Source organism: Lutjanus erythropterus, chromosome 11 (assembly GCF_056507025.1).
Source record: "Lutjanus erythropterus isolate fLutEry1 chromosome 11, fLutEry1.hap2, whole genome shotgun sequence".
NCBI lineage: Eukaryota > Metazoa > Chordata > Actinopteri > Lutjaniformes > Lutjanidae > Lutjanus > Lutjanus erythropterus.
In genome coordinates this window covers 10,727,418-10,748,034 of record NC_139327.1, presented here as the reverse complement: position 1 = coordinate 10,748,034, position 20,617 = coordinate 10,727,418, and the positions used below count along the sequence as shown (strand labels likewise).

Genomic DNA, 20,617 nt, shown 5'->3' with positions numbered 1-20,617 from the left:
ATGGACACTTTGCTGCAGAAAGACAAGTTATGTGACCTGTGTGTGTGTGTGTGTGTGTGTGTGTGTGTGTGTGTGTGTGTGTGTGTGTGTGTGTGTGTAGTAGAGGCCTACACACTGGTTTCCGAAACGAATGCTGACAAGCTGTGTTTGGTGTTGTGCCAGTCTTGAGGGTTTTTTCCCTCCACATGGTAAGGTCCTGGTTGGGGGGAAAGAAAGTAGCTGGAGAAAATACCTTTAACGACACACTGCTAATTTACTGCGAGCTGCTCGTGTAGCCTTGAGCCGAGCCATGCATGCCCTGTGATTAGCCGTTCTTGCGTGGCAGCATGGTAGAGCAGAGCGGATAATGACAGGACAGGAAGCGTGTGTGTGTGTGTGTGTGGGTGGGTGTGTGTGTGTGTGTGTGTGTGTATATAAGGGGCTGGTGTGTGTCTGAGTATGCAAATGTATAGGCTGCTGATCACAAAGTGAATCATGCAAATACCATCGTTATGAACCAACAGTGCAGCCAACGCACACACACACAAACACACACACAGCTGTGTGGGGGAGGGAGGGCAGTCATATTGGATGAGCCGCTACATATTTCCACACACACACACACACACACACACACACACACACACACACACACACACACACACACACACACACTTGGAATAAGCCCGATCTGACTTACAGATAAAGTCGGCCCACGATGTATTGATTATATCTCAATTAAACCATAACATCAAACATGTTTATCACACTGAAAGTGATGATGACTTTAATATATGTGTGACTGTAAAAGCATTTCATTATCATGCGCACAGATGGACATACTTTCTGTCCTCTTCTAATCAGAGGTGAAACAGCTTATTAGCATCAGTGAAGCAGTCTGAAACTGTCTTCCCACGTCTCCTCTCAGTCAAAGCCCTGGTGTGTTCAGCTTGGTGCCGTTGCTGCTGGTGGAGGTGGGATCATACTGTGGTCAAGGCTTGCTCTTTTAGCCCAGTATTTGTGCTGGACTACATTAATAATACCTCCCTTTCACTTCATTCTACATTCACATGTTCCACTTCGTGCTGAGCTGTTGCCTTTGTATTCGGCTGCACAGGGGAATCCCTCAGTAATAAAGCTTGAATGAAACAGCAGAGGCGCCAGTGTTTGTTGCTGTTTAGTTTTATACAAAAGGCAAAAGGCAGGATCTTCATATCTCGTAGACAAACAACACCTTGATGCCTGCGCGCCGGTGACTGCCATGGCTGGAGGCATTATGTTTTCAGGTTGTCTGCACGTCCCATTCTTGTCAGTGCGATTTCTCAAGAACACCATGATGGGAAACTTGGCAGGAACATCCAATTAGACTCAAAGATGAATTGATTGGACTTTGGTGTCCAAAAGTCAGAGTTCACTATGACCTTACAAAAAATTAAAGTTTTTGGCCACAACTCCAGATTTTATATGCTAGTTATTAGGGCTGAGTGTTGGCAAGGATCTGGCCATACGATAAGTATCATGATACAGTGGTTATGATTCAATATATTGCTGTATTGTACGCAAGACTACAACATTTGAGGTAATTTTTTATGCAATCAGAACAAAATTGGTATCTAGCTGCTGAGGCTTTAAACACAACACAAAATGAACGGCATGTATCACCATATCATGATATGGTGTTTTGAGAGTTGATGCATTATCACAAAATATAATGTCGCAATACTCGATATCTTCACTTTGAAAGCACTACAGGTGGGCTATGAGAGGTCAGAGGTCAAGTTTCAGTTTTGTAAGTTTGAAATTACCCTAAAATATTCCTAATTTATTTTTGAAGCGCGTAATCAGAACTAATAAAAAAAAAAGCCATGGGATTTAAATTCTGTTATTTTTTATTTGTGTGACCTGGTTAAGCAGGTGTTACATTGTATTTGGTGATCAGTCACATTAACAGCGAATTATAACTTATATCTCATCATTAGTGTGATTCATCTCGTGTGAATCAGAGTTGTGATTAAGGGTCAGGCGGGCCACAGAAGACTTTCATGGCATTCTTAAGTTCAGGAACGGCTGACAGGCGTGGATGTAAACTGCAGCTTGGCGAGGCGGTAATTCTAGTTTGCTGTAGGCTCATTTTTCATTTCATTTCTTGTCTCTTGGTTGAAGTGTGTGAGTTGTAATCATCTCATCTGTTCTACCCTCCAGTGGGCACTCAGGTGTCATTGATCACATCAGGTCCGTGCAACTGAATCATGAGGCTATTTGAGAAGGCTATTAGCTTTAATTCCAGAGATAGAGCCGCCGTGGCTGCTGATCAAATGACCCCGAAAAAGTGCCAAATGTGACTCAAAAAATGTCCTTCCTGAAATAGGGCAAATCTGAAAGACAATTTACTTCATTTAAAAAGAGTTTTTGGAGGACAGTTTTATATCATCACCTCAAGGACTGATCTCAAGCATCATTTTGTATTCCTTCATGCTGGCGACAGGAGACCTTGTGTTTTTGGGTTGTCCGTCCGTACCGTTCTTGTGAATGTGATATCTCAAGACCACCGTGAGGGAATTTCTCCAAACTTGGCATACATGACCACTTGGACTCAAATATAAACTGATTAAGCTTTGGTGGCCAAAGGTCAAAGGTCACTGTGACCGCACAAAACACTTTTTTTGGTCGTAACTGAAGAATTCACACTGAAATATATTATCTAGGATAAAATGGCAAGGTGATGAAATTTTCTCTCCAGAAGGTCAAAGGTCATCCTCACTATGACATCATCATGTTCAGCTCTCTATCAGACCTCTGTTTGTAAAGTCAAGACAGCTTGTTTCTTACTGGGAATTATTGGAATTATTGTTACTGGAATATAACTGTGAAAATATCCAAGAACTCAACATCTAATTTAAACAAACATTTAAAGTAACAGCCAACTGCTAACATGACCTGCACAGAACAGCCACTAACATCAGCAGCACAGAACAACCTGTAACAATAGGTATGCATTTTATGTATTTTTCTCTTTACAAGCACCAAACTACATGGACAGAAACCGTCTTTTTACGTCAGTTTGACTTCAGTGTTTTAACACATTTGTTCAGGTCCAAACTTGCTGCAGATGGAGGAAGTGGCAGACCAGCAACTCCCGTAACCTGCAAAGGAAAGAACTGTATTTTTTTTCAGTGGAGTTTTGTGGCTGTGAAGAGAGCAAAGATGGCGGCTTCAGTTCGCCATGGGTAAAGGCTGTCTGACAGACAAGTTAAGCATAAGAATATAGTGTACTCTTAAATCAATATTGATTCCAGCCCGGTTAAATCTCTGTTTTTGTGAAAGGAGAGATATTACATTGTTGAGTTGGCTCAGACTCAGAGAGCAGCTACAGCAGCAGACAAGTTTTGTTGCACCTGCATAGCAACTGACATGGCTTTCTGATTATTTGTGGAATTAACTGCATAATTTTCATAATAAATCATAAATAGGAAAAATATACAAAACCTCAGATGGCAATATTTCAAATTTGGATCAAATCTGATTTCTAATACTTTTTAAATGCTGACTGTTATATACAACCTAAAGTACAAGGTTAGAAACCTATTGTGGATTTTTTGTTTTCAGAGGCTTTAAGTGTGATTAATAACTATTAATTCAGTACATTTCACTGGACATAATTACTGCTATAGCAGGACAAACAATAAACCAACAACAAACATAAAACGTATTAGGCTCAACAATTTCCACTATATTTGGTGTTGAAGTAATCCAGAAGTAATGGAACTTAATCAAGTTACTTTAATATTGTAATACTTGGATTGTGTTACTGGCTACATTTTTTAACAAGTAATTAGTACTTGTATCAGAATACATTTTTAAAGTAATCCTCCCGACCTTGTACCTTTCATTATAGTGATATACTTCATATTAAGTGATACGGTGTATGCATTCACACAGCATGAGTCAAAAAACTGCTTAATTTAAAAAAAAAACAGTCTGCAGAATTTCATCTCCTCTTTTTTGTCAATAGCGTGATTCTGGTAAAGCTTTTAATTAAAGCTATATTTCAGTCTCCATTGCATTTTGCATGTTGATATAGTAACAGTTTGTCATGATGTCGTCATCTTGTCACCATCTCGTCTTTAGTCACGGGGAAAAAAAAAAGACTGTTGACGAACATATTTCACCGTAGTTTTCACCAACAAAATTAACACTACTTAAACCGCCAACTGGTGTCTTTTAATCAAGAGTCTGTTCTCTGCATCTGCTTGCTTTTGATGCAGTGTCTCCGAAGCCCACAACACACACACACACACACACACACACACACACACACACACACACACTCGCACAGTAGTGGCAGCAGCAGTTATGGAGTGTGACTGCAGTGTGTGTGAGGGTATTGATCATGTGTGTGTCCGTGGCCTCGTCATGAGGCCTGGTGATAGCTGCTTTTATGTTTTCTGTCAGACAGATGGGACTGTTCATGTACAAATGTTGCGATTGAAAAGATTAGAGCTTCTCTTATTTGTTGCGACTCTTGACACAGTTGTTGAAGTGGAGCTCAGCCAGTCTGTTGTGTGTACTGTGTGAAGATTAACCATGCTGATTCACTGAAACATGGAGACTTGATGTGTTTGCTTTGAACGTCTTTGAGAAGAACAAAGTGTTTCAGAAACACAGTTCTGTGAAGATGCTTAGCATACTTGACATTATCTTTGGTGACAGAAGGATCAGACCTGAGACGCCAGCACACTGTACGTTATTGTATGTTGACAGATAACAGCCGTAAGCCTGATTTGAATAGTGAGGAAATGATCACAAAAAGCAGCTTTTAGGCTGAATATTAAGCAGCCATATGATGATATATATCTGGTCTACTCTTTTCTGTGCCACAGAACTTAAAGACAAATCTGAATGCTCACTGCACTTAAAAAAACAACATCATTGCATCACCTATAGTTTGGCATGTTTAAAATCATTACAGCATGTAAACACAACATTCATTTGTTTAGTTTTAAATTAGAGCTTGACTGGAATCATTCATTTAGACGACAGGAATGTGGAGAACTATATGTGTGATGAAATCCTTCTCTCCTTCTGTGTGCATTTGTGTAAAGACCAGTTTAGGGAGGTAGTTACGAACTAACTCAGCAGAAGCACAGTGATTTTATTGATATAACACATTCCATTACAGTAAACTCAATGGTCTTTATATTTAAATGCATTCAATATCAAATAATATGTAAAGAAGAATATAATGAATAAAATTAAGGAATAAAAGGTGAGTGTAACAGCAAAAAATACAAGACAAAAATGTAGCAATTTTCAGTAACCATCATTAATAAATAGTAGTTAATTAAATGTCAAACTTCAGTCAGTGATTATTTTAATTTTAACAAACTTAATAAGCACTATTTATTATATGTATTACCAATGCTATAATTTGTGATTTTATCATTAGTTTGTGTAATATAAAATAAAAGCTGCTAAGAGACAATTAATTAACACATTAACTTTCTGATTACATTAGAAAATATTTTATTTTTGCACCCATTATAGCATTTTATATACTATAGTACCTATTTCTATTTACATGACATAAACTAAAACATTGGTAATAATTAGTATACACAGTTAATTATCATTTCAGAATATACAGAACTTATATGATTATACTTGTGTAATAATAAAACACATTTAGGCAATACATACTGTGGTTTGCAACACTGATTAATGTTTGCATGCATCTATGTATGTACACATATACATACATGTAAGCTCATACCCCTAGCAGTATCTGCTTACTGTAAAACGGTTGAGGCTGAGGAAACTAATTGCAGTGTTTTCGTTTGTCACATGACTCTCTGGAGGTCATGTTGAATCATTTCATCACCACAAAAGCGGTCTGAAATCATCTTTTTCTGTCATTGTATAATTTTGAAAAAAAAAAAAATCACATTAATAGATGAGTAAAGTTTAGTTTGTAATTGTTTAATGCACTTTATGTGATTATTAAGTACTTGAAAACTGTTAAAATATAAATGTTGCTTTGAAGTAACACTGTACCATTATGGATTCCCACCATGACATTTTTGATGTTGTATATTTAGGTTTATTTTCTGTTCAAACAATATAAGACAAGGTGTAAAAAGCAATGATAACTATTTAATTTTATTTGAACTCATAAGCAGTGAACCAAAGATGACAGCAACTCAACAAGCTGTTGCAACATCCTGTCTGTCAGGAAAGTCACACACCATGAAACTGAGAACAAGAATTTAAATGGTAACACAAATGATCAAACACTGAAATGTGACTCACTGTCTTGTTTGGGGAGGATTCTGATAGTTTGGTTTGATAGACTGTTGATGAAAAGTTTGCGGAAATATTCTCACACTCTTTAACATGTTCATTTCGACAGGCTGTTCCACAGTGGTACAGTGTTACCTGAAGGTAACATCCAGACAAACAAACTTATGAAAAGAGTTTTTAGTTTTTAGTGTTTTTCCTTTGCAAATGGAATAAATTTTAAACAGGTGAGGCAATTAAATATTTTCCATTATATGTGAAATACATTTTATCCAATTTTTAAACAATAACCCTTTTTTCATTCCTTATCATTATGGTACAGTGTTACTTTAAAATAATACACCCTAAAGTGTACCTTTTTTTTCAGTATTTCTTCAAATTGGTTTACTTGGTCCATTTTCTGAGAAATGGCAACTAGCATCATAATGAGAACCACAGAGACACCACATGATACCAGAGAGGACAGCTTAGCTTTAGTTTTGCGCAGCAACAGTGAAGGCAGCTTTTCCCCGTTCAGTCCTTTGTGTTTTTCGAGTGACCCAGTGTCGAGATCTGGTTTGATAAGTTTGTTCCACACGTGTTGTCGTGCAGTTTGTGTGTGTGAGTAAACCCTGCACCGCTCTGTTCTCTCTGACAGTTACATCTTCAGACTGAGCTGTACTCGACTGGGCCAGTGGGCCATCGGGTACGTGACCAACGATGGCAACATCCTGCAGACCATCCCCCACAACAAGCCGCTGTTCCAGGCCCTCATCGATGGCTACAGGGAGGGCTTGTACGTAACCTCTCTCTCTCTCACACACACACACACACTCTCTCTCTCTCTGTTTGTTTATTGATCGGCTGTGTTAAACTCTCCACTGTGTACTGGCTGTATACAAATGAGAAGTGATCATCTGTGTCTTAATCAGTCACATCTCATTTGCATAGTCTTTAAATGTCTCCTGGCAGACCACAGAACAGTGCCTGCAGGCAAGACTGTGTTCTGAAAGCTACTTCCTAGATGAAACGGCATGGGGTTTTTTTTTGTCTCAGGCAGATGATAGGATGTCTCTGAGCCTCGAGTCGTGCTGCAAGACCATCTGTTCCTATCATACCTGATAATCTGACAGGCCCCCAGACAAATCAAACATGCTTCCTTCCATTTAGTGCGCGGCATCTCGCTCCCCTCAGACGTCAATCACAGGCTGTTCAAGCAGCGCTGTGTCTTCTCTCTTGTTTTACAAGTTCCACTGTAGCTGGAGGAGGAGGAGGAGGAGGAGGAGGGGGGCCCTGTATGAAGCACCTCTGGTTTTGATCACGCAGGGAGACCCTGGCAACTGTGGAGGAAGCTGCGCTCCCATCAGTCACTCTTTCAAATGTCAGTCAGCGTGGTTTTAGCAAGACTTTAAATGCTGAATTAAATTGACTTTAAGTAGAAAAGAGTTTCTGCTCAGCTGTGTAATAATAGCTGCTGGCGATATTTTACTTTTTATTCCATGCGGAGAGAGATTGCCAACATGAAGTAGTTTTTCAATGAAGGTTTAAATAAAATATGCTCATAGGTGATATTTAGTGCTAATCACAAATCAGGATTAATTAAAGTCTCTTTAAAGCATTTAAAGTAGAACTATTGCTAATGCACCTGTTGCTGGCTGTGGTTCTACTGCTTATTTTAAAGGGACAGTTCAGCCCAAAATCAAAAGTTTTGGAGGTATCAGCCGTAGAGATGTCTGCCTTCTCATCAGTATAATGGGACTAGATGGCACTTGGCTTGTGGTGCGCAAAGCACTAAAAAAAATACATTTAAAAAATTCAAAACCAGCGTGTTTTTCCAAAAATCACGACCGTGGTGCTCAAGATAATCCACAGGGTTTCTTTTTTCTTCTCTTTTTTAACTTCCTTCAACAACAAGGCTACTTGATGCCCTCTTTAGTTCGGTTGATTAGAGAGGCCATTTTGCATGGATATGAATAGGGGTGTGGGTTGAGATTTTGGCTTGCATTTTGGTGTGCCTTGGGCACAAAAAAATTGAAAACTACTGCTCTGTCAGATCACCATATGATTGTTGAATCGCTGTCCTCCAAGAACCACGCATCTCTAAAAAGTCAACTTTCACATTTCAGCCCATTTTCAACTTTGTGGTGATGCATCTTTCAGCTGATCAAAGAGGGTTTAAAGTGTTTATTTAACTTATTATTACTGTATATATTATTAAGTTTTCCAAACCCATAAAGAAGCACTTCATTGCAGACATTCAAAATCAACACATTTAGTGGTATGAGGGTTGCACTGGATAAGACCAGTATGAAAAAGAAGACATTTACTGAAGTACTATAAGCACAAATTTGTGATACTCAAAAAAGAAAAAAATAAATGTGACTTTTACTTCTAACAGAGTACTTTTACACTGTCATATTGGTACTTTTTGTGCATTAAAGTGCATATGAGACAAACAACAAACAAGTTTCATGTAGGAACTACTTTCTCTCTGCAGCAGGATCTACCCACAGTACTTGCAATCTATCTGGGGTGAACTGTCTCTTTAAGAGACGTTTTACCTGATGACATGTTAGAAGACATGACAAACAAAACATGACTGATTTAAATATTTTGAGTAAATATCTTGTTTGGTATTTTTAACTCATTTGTGTTTTCTCCTCCGCAGTTATCTGTTCCCCGATGGCCGCAGCTACAACCCTGACCTCACTGGTTTGTGTGAGCCGACGCCTCATGATCACATCAAAGTGACACAAGTGGGTTTGTGTGTGTTTCTGAAAAACATGCTTCATGTGGATCAGCACAGTGATGTTCATGCTTCCCACTGCTCGTGGAATCTCTGAGCCTCACTGAGCCAGAACACATCATGTCAGCTCCATCCTCCTCCTGACGTTCCAGTGTGGAAAATGTTCGCTGACTGATCAAAGTGTTTCTTAAAGATGACATGAAATGTGTTCTGAAGCGAAGCGTGACTTTTAGTTTGTCTCAGATTTATTCAGAAGCTGGTCTTCGTGCACAGTGACGCTTGATTACTTGTCCAGAGCTGCCACCACATTTTTCCAGTTTGAAAAACGACCCCTAAAAGCGTTCATCAAATCAGCCGCAGTGTTTTCTCGATATTGATGATTGGCGGCAGGAAATGATTGCTATTAATGATGTCTGTCTCAAGCACATCGTCACGTCAGCCTGACTGGATGATAATGTGTCAGGAGGAAATTCTAGGCTGCTGTTGTGTGACTGAGAATTTCTGCTATGATGATATTTTGAGTGTATATTCAGGTATATCACACATGGGTTACATATAACATAAGTAACATAACTAACTAACATAAGTTAGACTATTACTATTAAAAGAGTTATGAATAAAAATACACTCTAAAAGTAACCTATTTATTGTATCTTAAAGTTTCTTTAAAATTTTAAGTTGGATGAATTTGAAAGATAAGTCAAGGTAATTTTGTGATTTAAAACAAACTTGATAGAACAGTCAGTTATTCATTTCACATAAAGATCTTCATCAATTTATTATATTTAAGTGTAAAGTGTTTTCATTATTGTGACGTGTATTAGAGGCACACAGCAAGTTTCCATTATTATGTTTTCTCCAAACTTGAAAAAGAGGGATCTCTGGAGAGGAAAAAGACTCAAGTAATGCTTGCTGGGAAGTCTGCTAATATGCTTCCTTACAAACTTAATTTAATGTGTTAATGGAACTCTATACCATACATTCAACTCATCACTTCAAGTCAAAACACTTCAAGTTAAAAGAACTCATTTTTAGAAATTTTGAAGTGTTCTGAAAATAAAAACTAGAAATTGTAAGTTTGATTAACTTTAATGAATGAAGTATATTTACATTAAGTTAAGTAAAAGATTAGCCAATTCTACTAAACTCCTGTAAGATTTTTTTTACATTGTACAAAGAAAAATAAAAAGCTATGTACTAGTGTAGTCAAAAATATCAACATATCGATAAGTAACGATAATGAAATTTAAAATGCTTTCAATACTCATTCTTCACAGAATCGATCCTCCAGTACCAGCTGCATGTTCTTGCTTTTTCTGCTCTTGAGCGAGTTGACACATACACACTCTGGTGCCCACAAAGTCCCACCTCCTCTCACTTACTCACAGTGCTGCCTTCTTCTCGCCACTTGTCTCATTTACTACATCCGTTGTCATGTTAAATCCTATTTATCCTTTAAAGAAACTGTAAAACTGTGCCTTCAATTTTGAGTTATTTTTTAAAAAACTGGTATTGAATATTGATAGTATTCAAAATACTGTGTTAAAATTAAAAAAATTCAGTATTGTGATAACTCTACTATATACACAGGACACTCACACAAGATATATAATATTGTATATTATACTGTATAATATGTATTATAATTATAAAGTAATATTGTTGTAATATTATATTATTTTCTAATATGTGTATAATATGAATATATAATGTGTGTGTATAATAATAAGTGTAAATATGTTAAGAAAAATAGACCATTAATCATTTTACTATAACAGTAACCATGACAACATCAGGTGATGGAATAGCACTGAATAATGACGGGAAGTCCCTGTAAACATCATGGAATTTAACATTAAGCTGATAGTGTGCTGCTGTGTGTGTCTGGTCTCATGTGTAGTGTGATACGTGCACCACCTGATGACTAACAGGAGTGTGTTCTGTCTGAACAGGAGCAGTATGAGCTGTACTGTGAGATGGGCTCCACCTTCCAGCTCTGTAAGATCTGCGCTGAGAACGACAAAGACGTCAAGATCGAGCCCTGCGGTCACCTCATGTGCACATCCTGTCTCACGGCCTGGCAGGTATTGTAATGAGCCGTACTGCGTCGACTCATTTTCACATCGCAGCTTCGAGCAGAGGGGGTACATCTGTGGCTTTGGTCGATTGTTGCCGCCGCCGTTACACGTACATGATGGGACATTGGTGGCAATAGTTCGTCTTCATGTCTGTGCAATATTCTGTCCAGTTATACAGAAAAATAAGCTCACATATAAGATTAGAGTTATCAGCGTTTGGATGCCAAAACTGAAATAAGGCATTTTTAGTCACCTTATATTTTGAGAAGATACTATGCAGTTATACAGCTTAATAATGAAACTGTGACAAAATCTTTGTATTATGTGTTTCCAAACATGCAAAAGGGCAAGTCAAAATCTAAAGGGACACCTGTATTTATATCTGTGCAAGTTAGGCTCTATAACCACCCCACCGACTGAGGCAACAAGTTCCAGCCAATCAGAGGCAGAGTTCCCAGAGTGCGGGTAGGAAAAAAAATAAGGCGTTTATAAATGAGAGCCTCAGATGTGTCACACTCTAATAACTCCCACCAATCTGACAACTTTGTGAATGGCAAAAAATGGCGTCCACTTTGACAGAAGGTTATCACAGGATTTAGAATCTGCCTCTGTATCGAGAAATGAGTGAGTACACTGATAAGAACTCATATAGTACATTAAAAAATCACTTATAACTTTTTGTATAGGTGTATACAGGGGTGGAAGGAGTACTGCAAATCTGTACAAGTACTGTTACATCACTAAATGTTGCTCAATTACAAGTAAAGTAAAAGTATTCATCTCAAAAACTACTCAGAGTATTAGTTACTCTTTAACCGATGTGTTCATGCATTATCAGTAGCAACAAAACAATGTCAAATGAATTTTTAGACTATTGATTAAATATCCATGAATACATTTTTAATAGATTAAATCATCATTGGTGATTAATAATTAATCTTTAACATCCTTACTCCAAACCTATGCTGCTACAGTGTTTTTCGGTCATATGTCCTGGTTTTCATTGGCTCGTTTACGATCAGATAACCTTATTGGCTACAAAAACGCAGATGAATGGTTAACATATTTATTCAAACTGTACTCAGTAAAAGTGGGTGTGGGTGTGTATTATGATACTAATGTGTAGTTGTGACAGTATTCAACAGGACACCTGAACTTGCCTCACAGCACACTGCCACTGCTTTACAGAATTTGAATCTTATCAGATACTGAGTCCACCCTCGATTCCTGCTTTACAAGACAGCAGTAGTGCAGCTGTTGTCATGTTCCTCACTGATCACTCAATGAATCCAGTAAGCCAGGGTTGCTTGTTCAAATTTAATAATATCCTCACATTCGTTTGTGATGTTGGCAGGTGAGCGGAACTTGGATTTGTTTTGCCGTCGTCTCTAAACAGATGGCTGTGTGCAAGCGAGTAAGCACGCTAATGTACGTGCAGCGTTCCAGCGAGAATGCATGTGCTAATTAGAAAAAGATTTCACACAAATATCAAACAGGATAAAATAATGAGGTGATGACATTTTCTAGGCAGAAGGTCAAAGGTCGACTTGACATCATAACACTCAGCTCTTTATCTGTCCTCTGTCCTCCTCTGTAAAAACAGTCTTTAAGTGATGACAACATGTTCCTCATTGGAAATTATTTGCTGGAATCACACATGGAGCAAAAACATCAGTACTATACATCAGTATAGTGATTTTGGTAATTATTAAATTCTTTCAAAGTCTTCACTTCAGACACAGGAGAAACTGTAAGTTTACTGCTTGGTGGAGACATACAACTGTGAGGTAGTACTGTTAAAAAGTGGCTGCCACTGATGGCAACTAAAGACCAAGAACCAGTTCCTGATTTCTTGAAATCCACTAACAGTAACAGTGTATTTTTGTAGATTGACATGTAGGAATGAATCCGGTTAAGATCAATAAGCCTCTGCATGTAAGTGTAAAAGGACCAGTGAATAATAGAAGCAGCTTTCAGCCTTCAGTGCAGATACATGGTTAAAAAAAAAAAACCCTCCGTCCCTCCCTCACTTCCTCCCTGTGTCCTTGCATCTGTCCTAATCAAATTTCCACATATCAGTCAGTAGCGGAAGTGAAAGCTGAGAGTGTGTGCACACACTATATTCCAGTGTTTCCTCATGTCTCTCTCTGTGCTTCCTGCTGTGTGCACATCCCACAGCATGCTGTCCTGCACCTCTGTGCGCGGAGGCTGTGCCAGCAAAGTGTGTTTGTAATTACCTTCCCCTAATGACTCATTAGCATCCAGTCCAGAGACTCCCTCCTCTCCTCCGTCTTTCAGACCACCCCCCCCCTCCCCTCGCTCCTTTGTATGGGACATCTGTGTTGCAGTCACATAGAGATGGCTCTCCACTCATGTATGAGCTGTGCACTGACCCTGATGTTATTGATCTCTGGCAGGGACACACACACACACTCACACATACACACAGATTTATTCATTCTGCAGAGCTGGACACGAGCCCAAAACCTTGTCTTGCAATCATGATTCTGTATCAAGGTTATTTTTTGAGTTGGCTTCAGTACATTTGTTCTGACAGTCAAAGACAGCAGTCTAGACAGCAGACATATTAGCTCTCATTTAATAATCTTATTATTGATGATGATAATCCATGGGATTGTTCTTTCTGCAGGTGAAACTCAGAGCCCATAACCTAAAGCAAATCTTGCACCCTTGATATTTTTGTATGATAATTTTACATAAGAACAGCATATCTCAGCCCTGGTTTTCAAACTTTAGATGTTTGGCAGTGGAGCGTTTGCGAGGGAGGACATGGAAGATGATTCAGAGGACAAAGAGTGCATGGTTTATACACGAACACTTTGGTTTTCAGTCAGCACGGTAATCGTTTCCATTTATCATGAGCCTTTTGTTTGCCTTGCGTTAGTCAGAAGAATTGACGCGTAAATGAGCAAACAGTGAAACTCATTTAATAACATTAATACATTTAACGTATTGAAATTCATGACTTTTTATGTTATGCTCACCAAACTGTTGCAGAGATCAAAGCACAGTGTTTTCTGTCACAGGAAGTAATCCTCAGTGTTGTGTTTTGTTTTTTTTTTGCTCCTTTTGTAGACTTTTTGCTAATCTTACTTAAAAGAAGTTTGATCTAGTAAAAAAAACCCATGAAACTCATATTATTCCCCCAGATCAAATGTTTTGCTCACAGTTATCAGTTATCACAACAAAGAAATAATGCATTCCTGCAGGGATGGTTTTTTTTTTTTTTTTTTTTTTAGTTAAGTCGTATTTTATTTGTATAGCTCAATATCACAAATCACAATTTGCCTCAGGGGGTTTCACAATCTGTGTGAAATATGTGACACCCCATGTGCTGTAGACCCCCAGGATGGACAGATAGCTGTTTCCCCGTTTCCAGTCCTTATGCTATTCGCCCTGCTAGGCTAAGATAAGCTAACTGACTGCAAGAATGAAAATTTAGGCCCAAACGTATAAGGGTTAGAATTAGGGCCAGAATTAGAGTTAGAGCTAGGTTAGGTAGGGGGTTAGTGTTCAGTATAACTGACAGGTAAACCCTCTGTAAGTGTTGCACATTATTCAACTTCTTTAGCTATAGATCAGTGGTTCCCAAACTTGTTTCTGGTGTGCCCTCTCTTCAGAAGCCAAAAAAAGTTTTGTCTCCCCTGACCCCACAATTATAATCAGTCATTAACAATAACTGGGGGAGCGGCTGATAGCGTCAGCAAGCTCCTGTTGATTTATTTTACCTCCATAAATCATATTCATTTAACTCTACATTTCTCACTCCCTCTATAGTTCCAGCTGGGAGACGTGTGTACGCAGCAGCAAGCAAGTTTGCTACATTTCAGGTTCAAGTTCATGGCTGCAAATCTGACGCCCTTTTCCTTGGGTGTCTCTGAACATCGCCGTACGTTTAGCAGACGAGGCGAGTGCTTCCAGAGCTCTGTGCTCTGCTCTGTAAACAGCACCCACATTAACGCTGTTTGTTTGTCATACTTCCTGTTATGACAACTGTACGTGACCCCGCCTCCTCCACAACCTCAGCCAGTGAGTCAGTGACGTACAGTATGTCAGTGTGTGCTTCAGTAATGAAGTATTTTCCTCCGCTTTAGTGAACGAGTGAGTCAGATGGAGAGGGAACCCTCCCAGCACCGGTCTGTTCAGGTCACTGACTCAGTGGTGCTTCCCTGACTCTCCTCTAACTCTGGAGATTACTCAGCTGGGTGGAACATCACTCACAGCTGGCTGATGATCTGTGTAATTCCACATCCTGTTCTCTGTAATGACCGATTTGATCTGTGCAGAGTATGGGGGCACATGAGAGGCTTCCCTTGTTCTCGTTATTAGTTTGATGCTGAATCGATGCAGTGAGTGATTCTCAGGGGCTTTTCTATTACCAGACTTATTTGTGTAGCTCACCGATGATTGTATCAAGAGCGTTGGCAAGTACTAACTAGTTCTTTCCACGAAGTATAAAGTCACAGTATCCAAAGTGATGCGAACTGTTCTGCTCAGAGAGAGAATATGTTCTTATTTCTCGTTGTTTCCAAAGGCCTTTTCTTTGGTGACTTTCACGTGTCTCTAAGCATAGAAATGAAAACCTTTTACCCCTAGAAGCACCACTGTTGAGTTTGGGGTCATTTTTACCTCCAACTCGACAGCATCTGCAAAAGGAGTCATTTACAGAAGCTGAAAACTTGACAAAACAACTTTTTAGAATTCAGTTTATGAAGTTTATAATTTGCCGTTGTGCAGACAAAAGTAGTCAAATGCATTTTCAAATTCCTAAATAAACTTTACAACCATTTAAAATATGACACAGGTTCTAAATTAAAATAAAATGAAAGTAAAATAAGGCAGCAGGAGCACAATCTGAAGTATGTCTTACCTGCCAAAGTGAATGCATCTGTTTCAACTGATTTCACCATTTACACTAAATTTAAGAAAGATGACAAAATATACGGTAAACATATCAAATTTTAGAAATACCATTTGTCACCTGGGGGCCAAGTTTTGTTTTGTGTTGTTGCGTCAGGGGAATTTTTTCCCCTTTTTTGGGGGGGTTGGGGGTGGGGGCTATTGACAGGACTTTTGAAGTGAAGTAACTATTTTTTCCTTGTGTAATAAACCTTGTTCCAGTTTGTCCGAGCATGTTGCTGTAGCAGTGTGTGGGCTATTTGATGTCCAGATAAATGATGTGACTTGTTAACAGCATATCTGCTGCACACACTATCGCAGACACACTTATTTCTTACTGCATGTTATTCATTTACCACCCACACAGCTTTCATTTTCATGCAGGTCTGTTGAATAACACGTGTCTTCAAGCTTTCATGGCACAGAATAGATGTATAATCAGTAATCAGAGGCATGTCTCTTCATTGCTTGCTCTCTAAATTTGAACAAAAACTAGTATTTTATGTTAGCCAGGGTTCAAAATTAACTTTTTTTGTGCACTGGCCAAATGTAGTCAATGTTCAGATTTACTCACCCACCAGCTCAGATTACCGCTGGGGTTTCTTTGGCTGATGAATGAAGCAAATCTACCAATATTTTACCAACATGTTGTTGGTGGATGGTGCTAATTGGTCCCTGATGTTGGCTAATTCGTAAAAACAACAATCTGTACTATTGTTTTCAAAAAAAGCTTCAGCATAATATTTTTATGACCTCATGAAATGGTAATAATAAGCGCTTCACTAAAAGTATGCTCTGTGTGTGAAGCACACCCACTCATACACATTAAATATGATAAGAACAGCTGATTTCTGGTGCACTGGCTTCATGAGACCAACAGCAACGAGCGGCCTTGAAGTCAAATGGTCACATTATAGCAGTGTAATGGCAGTAAGATATCTCAGCTCCCATAATCACTGCACCTCCTAGTGGATACATAAAGAACATACATGGTGCTTAGGGAGGTTATGAGGCAACGCTGCATTCACATACATCACAAGTCCAGATCAGGGATCCAGCGGGGATCAGCCTGGGCTCTGTCACTGTGCAGCCAGCTATTTTACAACTGTAAATGGCTGCTACTCTGTAACTCAGCATATGTCTTGATCATAATTCTTAACTACCCTAATCAAAGGATCAAATAATATGTGTAATGTGAAAGGGGTGATGAACCCACAGAGAATTATCACCCAGCCCTGCAGCTCTCCTCGGCTCTACTGAGACTTTAAGCATCATTTTAGCTTTTTGGTTTTACAGCCCACAAACCATTTTATATCCAAAAGGTCACAGGTCAACTTCGCTGTGACATCATAATGTTCAGCTCTCTTATCAGTCCCCTGTACTCCTCTGTAATAGTCTCATACTGAAGACAGCACGCTTCTTTAGGGAAATTAGAGATGGCAAAAATACACACATTCTTTACTCCAGTAAAAGTACAAATATTTGTGTACAGATTTAATATCTTTACTCACATAAAAATGAAAAAGTTAAAGCTCTCAAATTTATTCCAAGTATAAAAGTAAAAGGTACCCCTCTTTTTCCTCTTGTTAGTTCATTTTTGTCTTGTTGTTTTGTTTTCATCTTGTACATCTATTACGTAATTTTTGTTCCATTACATCTTTATGCATTTTCATCTCATGTCTTGTTATGTCATTTTCATCATTGCATTATTTTTGTCTCATGGTGTTTTCATCATTTTTGTGACATATTTTACATTGTTCTAATCTTGTTAAGTTGTTTTTGTCTTACGTCTTTTACTTTGCTTACATCTTGGTAGTTTTTGTAACACCATTTCCATCTTGTCTTTTACATAATTTTCATCTTTTTATGTCATTTTTGCCTTGTGTAATTTTCATTATGTTAGGTTTTTTTTCTTTTTTAAATATTTTTTGGGGCTTTTATGCCTTTATTGTGTAACTGAAGATATGATAGGATAAGGGGAGACAGAGTCGGGGGAATGACATGAAGCAAAGGGCTGCAGGCAGGAGTCAAACAATGCTGAGCCATCCGAAAACCATGTTTTGTCTTTACATGTCTTTTACATTGTTTCTGTCTTGTTACATCTTTTACGTCTGTCATGCTTGTGCGGCTGGATACACCAAGGAATTATTGTTCATGCATGTAGTATGATGTTGGGAAGGCCGCGCTCAGTGATGTGAAGTAAAAATAATCAATAATCCTCCTCAGATGTGTTAAAAATAAAGTAAGGAGCCTGTTTTGAAAAGTAGAAAGTACAAATATGTGTGTGCAACTGTACGGAGTAAAAGTACAAAGTAAAAACTAAGTCAACTTCACTGTTTAGTGGAGGCATACAACCACGTGGTGGCAATTCTATTTTCTCTGGAGATGGTGGAGACCAAAGCAGAGCTAAAAAGAGAGTGAATGTTGGACAGAAACATGACTTTGTCTCATTTATGTGTAAACTGTCAGCTGACATTCACCATATCAACTGCATCAAGTGATCATATGTCAGTGATGTTATTTTTACAGCTTGTTCCGCTGCTCCTAAGTAACAAAACAAAGAAATCAGTTTATGCTAGTTTAAGTTTTTGATGTCAGTGTTACATAATTGTGTTTGACTGAACATATTTTAGGTCATGCTTCACAATGAAATACTGTCTAGTCACGTATATACTGTTGAAACTACCTTTATGGAAAGAAATTTTACAAACTTTATGTTTTATCTGAAACCTGTTAGTAACAATGGTGACAGTCAAACTAGATACAAGATTTTTAGTGTATTTGTACTATATTAAACTTAACCTTAAACTCAGTACTTTATATAACAGCCAGTACACATACAATACCCTTAGTAGATGTGTATAATATCACACTTTTGAGTTGGGCAATTATTATTGGAACTGAAATGTTGCAAGTCTAGAAAGAAAACTAAAGTTTTTCATAGTTCTTGTCCATATAGACACGGTTATCTAGACGTCAAAACAACCTTGACTGCAGGAGCAGATTTTGCCCTGTTTTAACCTCAATGTCTAGACGTCTGCAAATCTCTGAAGAGTAAAAATATCAACACTCTGTTTCTGAACTTAAGTTCCATTTTCTGTCTGTTTCAGTGCAGCAGTTCTCCCGTCACCATGGCACGAGTTCAGCAGCACTTTGTTTCAGTTTGTCACTTGGGTCGTGTCTGTTGCTGAGCAGTATTATTTCTTCAATGTCTCTGACCATCACACCATCTCCTCCCCCATCTGGGCTCCCTTCCTTTTAACCTCCCACTCCTTCCCTTGTCGACCCACTCTAATTAGGATTAAGTTTCAAACATGCCTTTGGTGCGTCCCCTGCCAAGTCCCCAACCATATGGCCGCCACAAACGCAGCTTTGTTCTCTGTAAATATTGTCTGCCTTTGATTGTAGCCCCTGAGTCAGTGGAGAGCGAAAACCAAAACCTCTTTTCTTCTCTTATTTATGACCCCTGTTTGACAGCGGCTGCCATGTGGAATATGTACATGTGGCCAATGAATGTTGTAAAGTTGCAAAACAGTTTTCCCTGGAGAGGATCCACACAAGCATGTGTCCACTCGACTCTGCCAGAGTTCTTTCATGAATGGGGGGAAGAGAGATAGGGTAGTAGTGAAGCCCATAACCTTAACCATGTGTATCCCAGCTGTGCGCAGCGACATGCTCCAAGTGATTCCTCATGTTCCCCAAACACCACCGGGCCAAAACCACGGTCATCACATCATTAGATTTAGACTCTGGGTTACAAATGTCAGCGCCACACCTGTGCCTGAAATATCCTGTTTCATGCAAACTCTTTCCTTTATCTGTTCCAGGAATCAGACGGTCAGGGTTGTCCGTTCTGTCGTTGTGAGATCAAAGGCACCGAGCCCATCATCGTGGATCCCTTTGACCCGCGAAATGAGGGCACCAAGTGCTTCTTCCTGGACCAACAAAGCTGCCCCATGCTGGAGCTGGACGATGACGAGGACCGAGAGGACTGCCTGGTCATGAACGGACTGGCCAACATCAGGAAGGTAAAGACTTGCAGTAACAGCTGGTGGTTGACATGTTGATCGGTAGGTGAAAGGGCTGTAAGAAATCTGGGTGACACTTTCTTTAAAGGTCATGTCTATGCTGCATTATAAGCACATTCATAAGACATTGAAATGCATTTATAAGGCTTTATACATTTGTATAATTATGCATTAAAACTTATAAGGTTTATAGGGTTTTTAAAGTACTATAACTGGTGGACATAATGCATTATAAGCTCAGCATTCATAATGCTTTATAGCTCCATGCTAAAGTGACATCAGTGTTTGAAAGAAGAATCTAAGTCCTGGCTTACACAGCACATTATAACTACCATGACTTTAGCCTGTTATAAAGACATGTTTCTGAAATTGAATAATGTCTTTTAAACACCAATAAACATGCTATAAGGTGACTTTGTGAGATTTAACTAAAGTGAAAGCATTATATAAGGATATTAGCAATTATATGATGTTTCTAAGACACTATTCCATTTCAAAAACTTGTGCTAGGCAAGTATGTCATGGTAGTTAAAATGTGCTTAGTTATCCTGGACACAGATTCATCTTTAAAGTGTTATAATACTTACAACGCA

At 38.7% G+C, this 20,617-nt stretch overlaps 1 protein-coding gene across 2 annotated transcripts in view; it reads left to right on the top strand.

Annotated features, from left to right (window-relative positions):
* cblb (Cbl proto-oncogene B, E3 ubiquitin protein ligase) overlaps nucleotides 1-20,617 on the top strand; it is a 95,230-nt gene that overhangs the window by 55,624 nt on the left and 18,989 nt on the right. For both annotated transcript variants that reach the window (XM_084730761.1, XM_084730760.1), the window contains exons 7-10: nucleotides 6,911-7,048; nucleotides 8,921-9,008; nucleotides 10,951-11,082; nucleotides 19,824-20,024. In XM_084730761.1, the coding sequence (XP_084586887.1) occupies nucleotides 6,911-7,048; nucleotides 8,921-9,008; nucleotides 10,951-11,082; nucleotides 19,824-20,024 (559 nt within the window). The remainder of the gene's footprint in view (nucleotides 1-6,910; nucleotides 7,049-8,920; nucleotides 9,009-10,950; nucleotides 11,083-19,823; nucleotides 20,025-20,617) is intronic.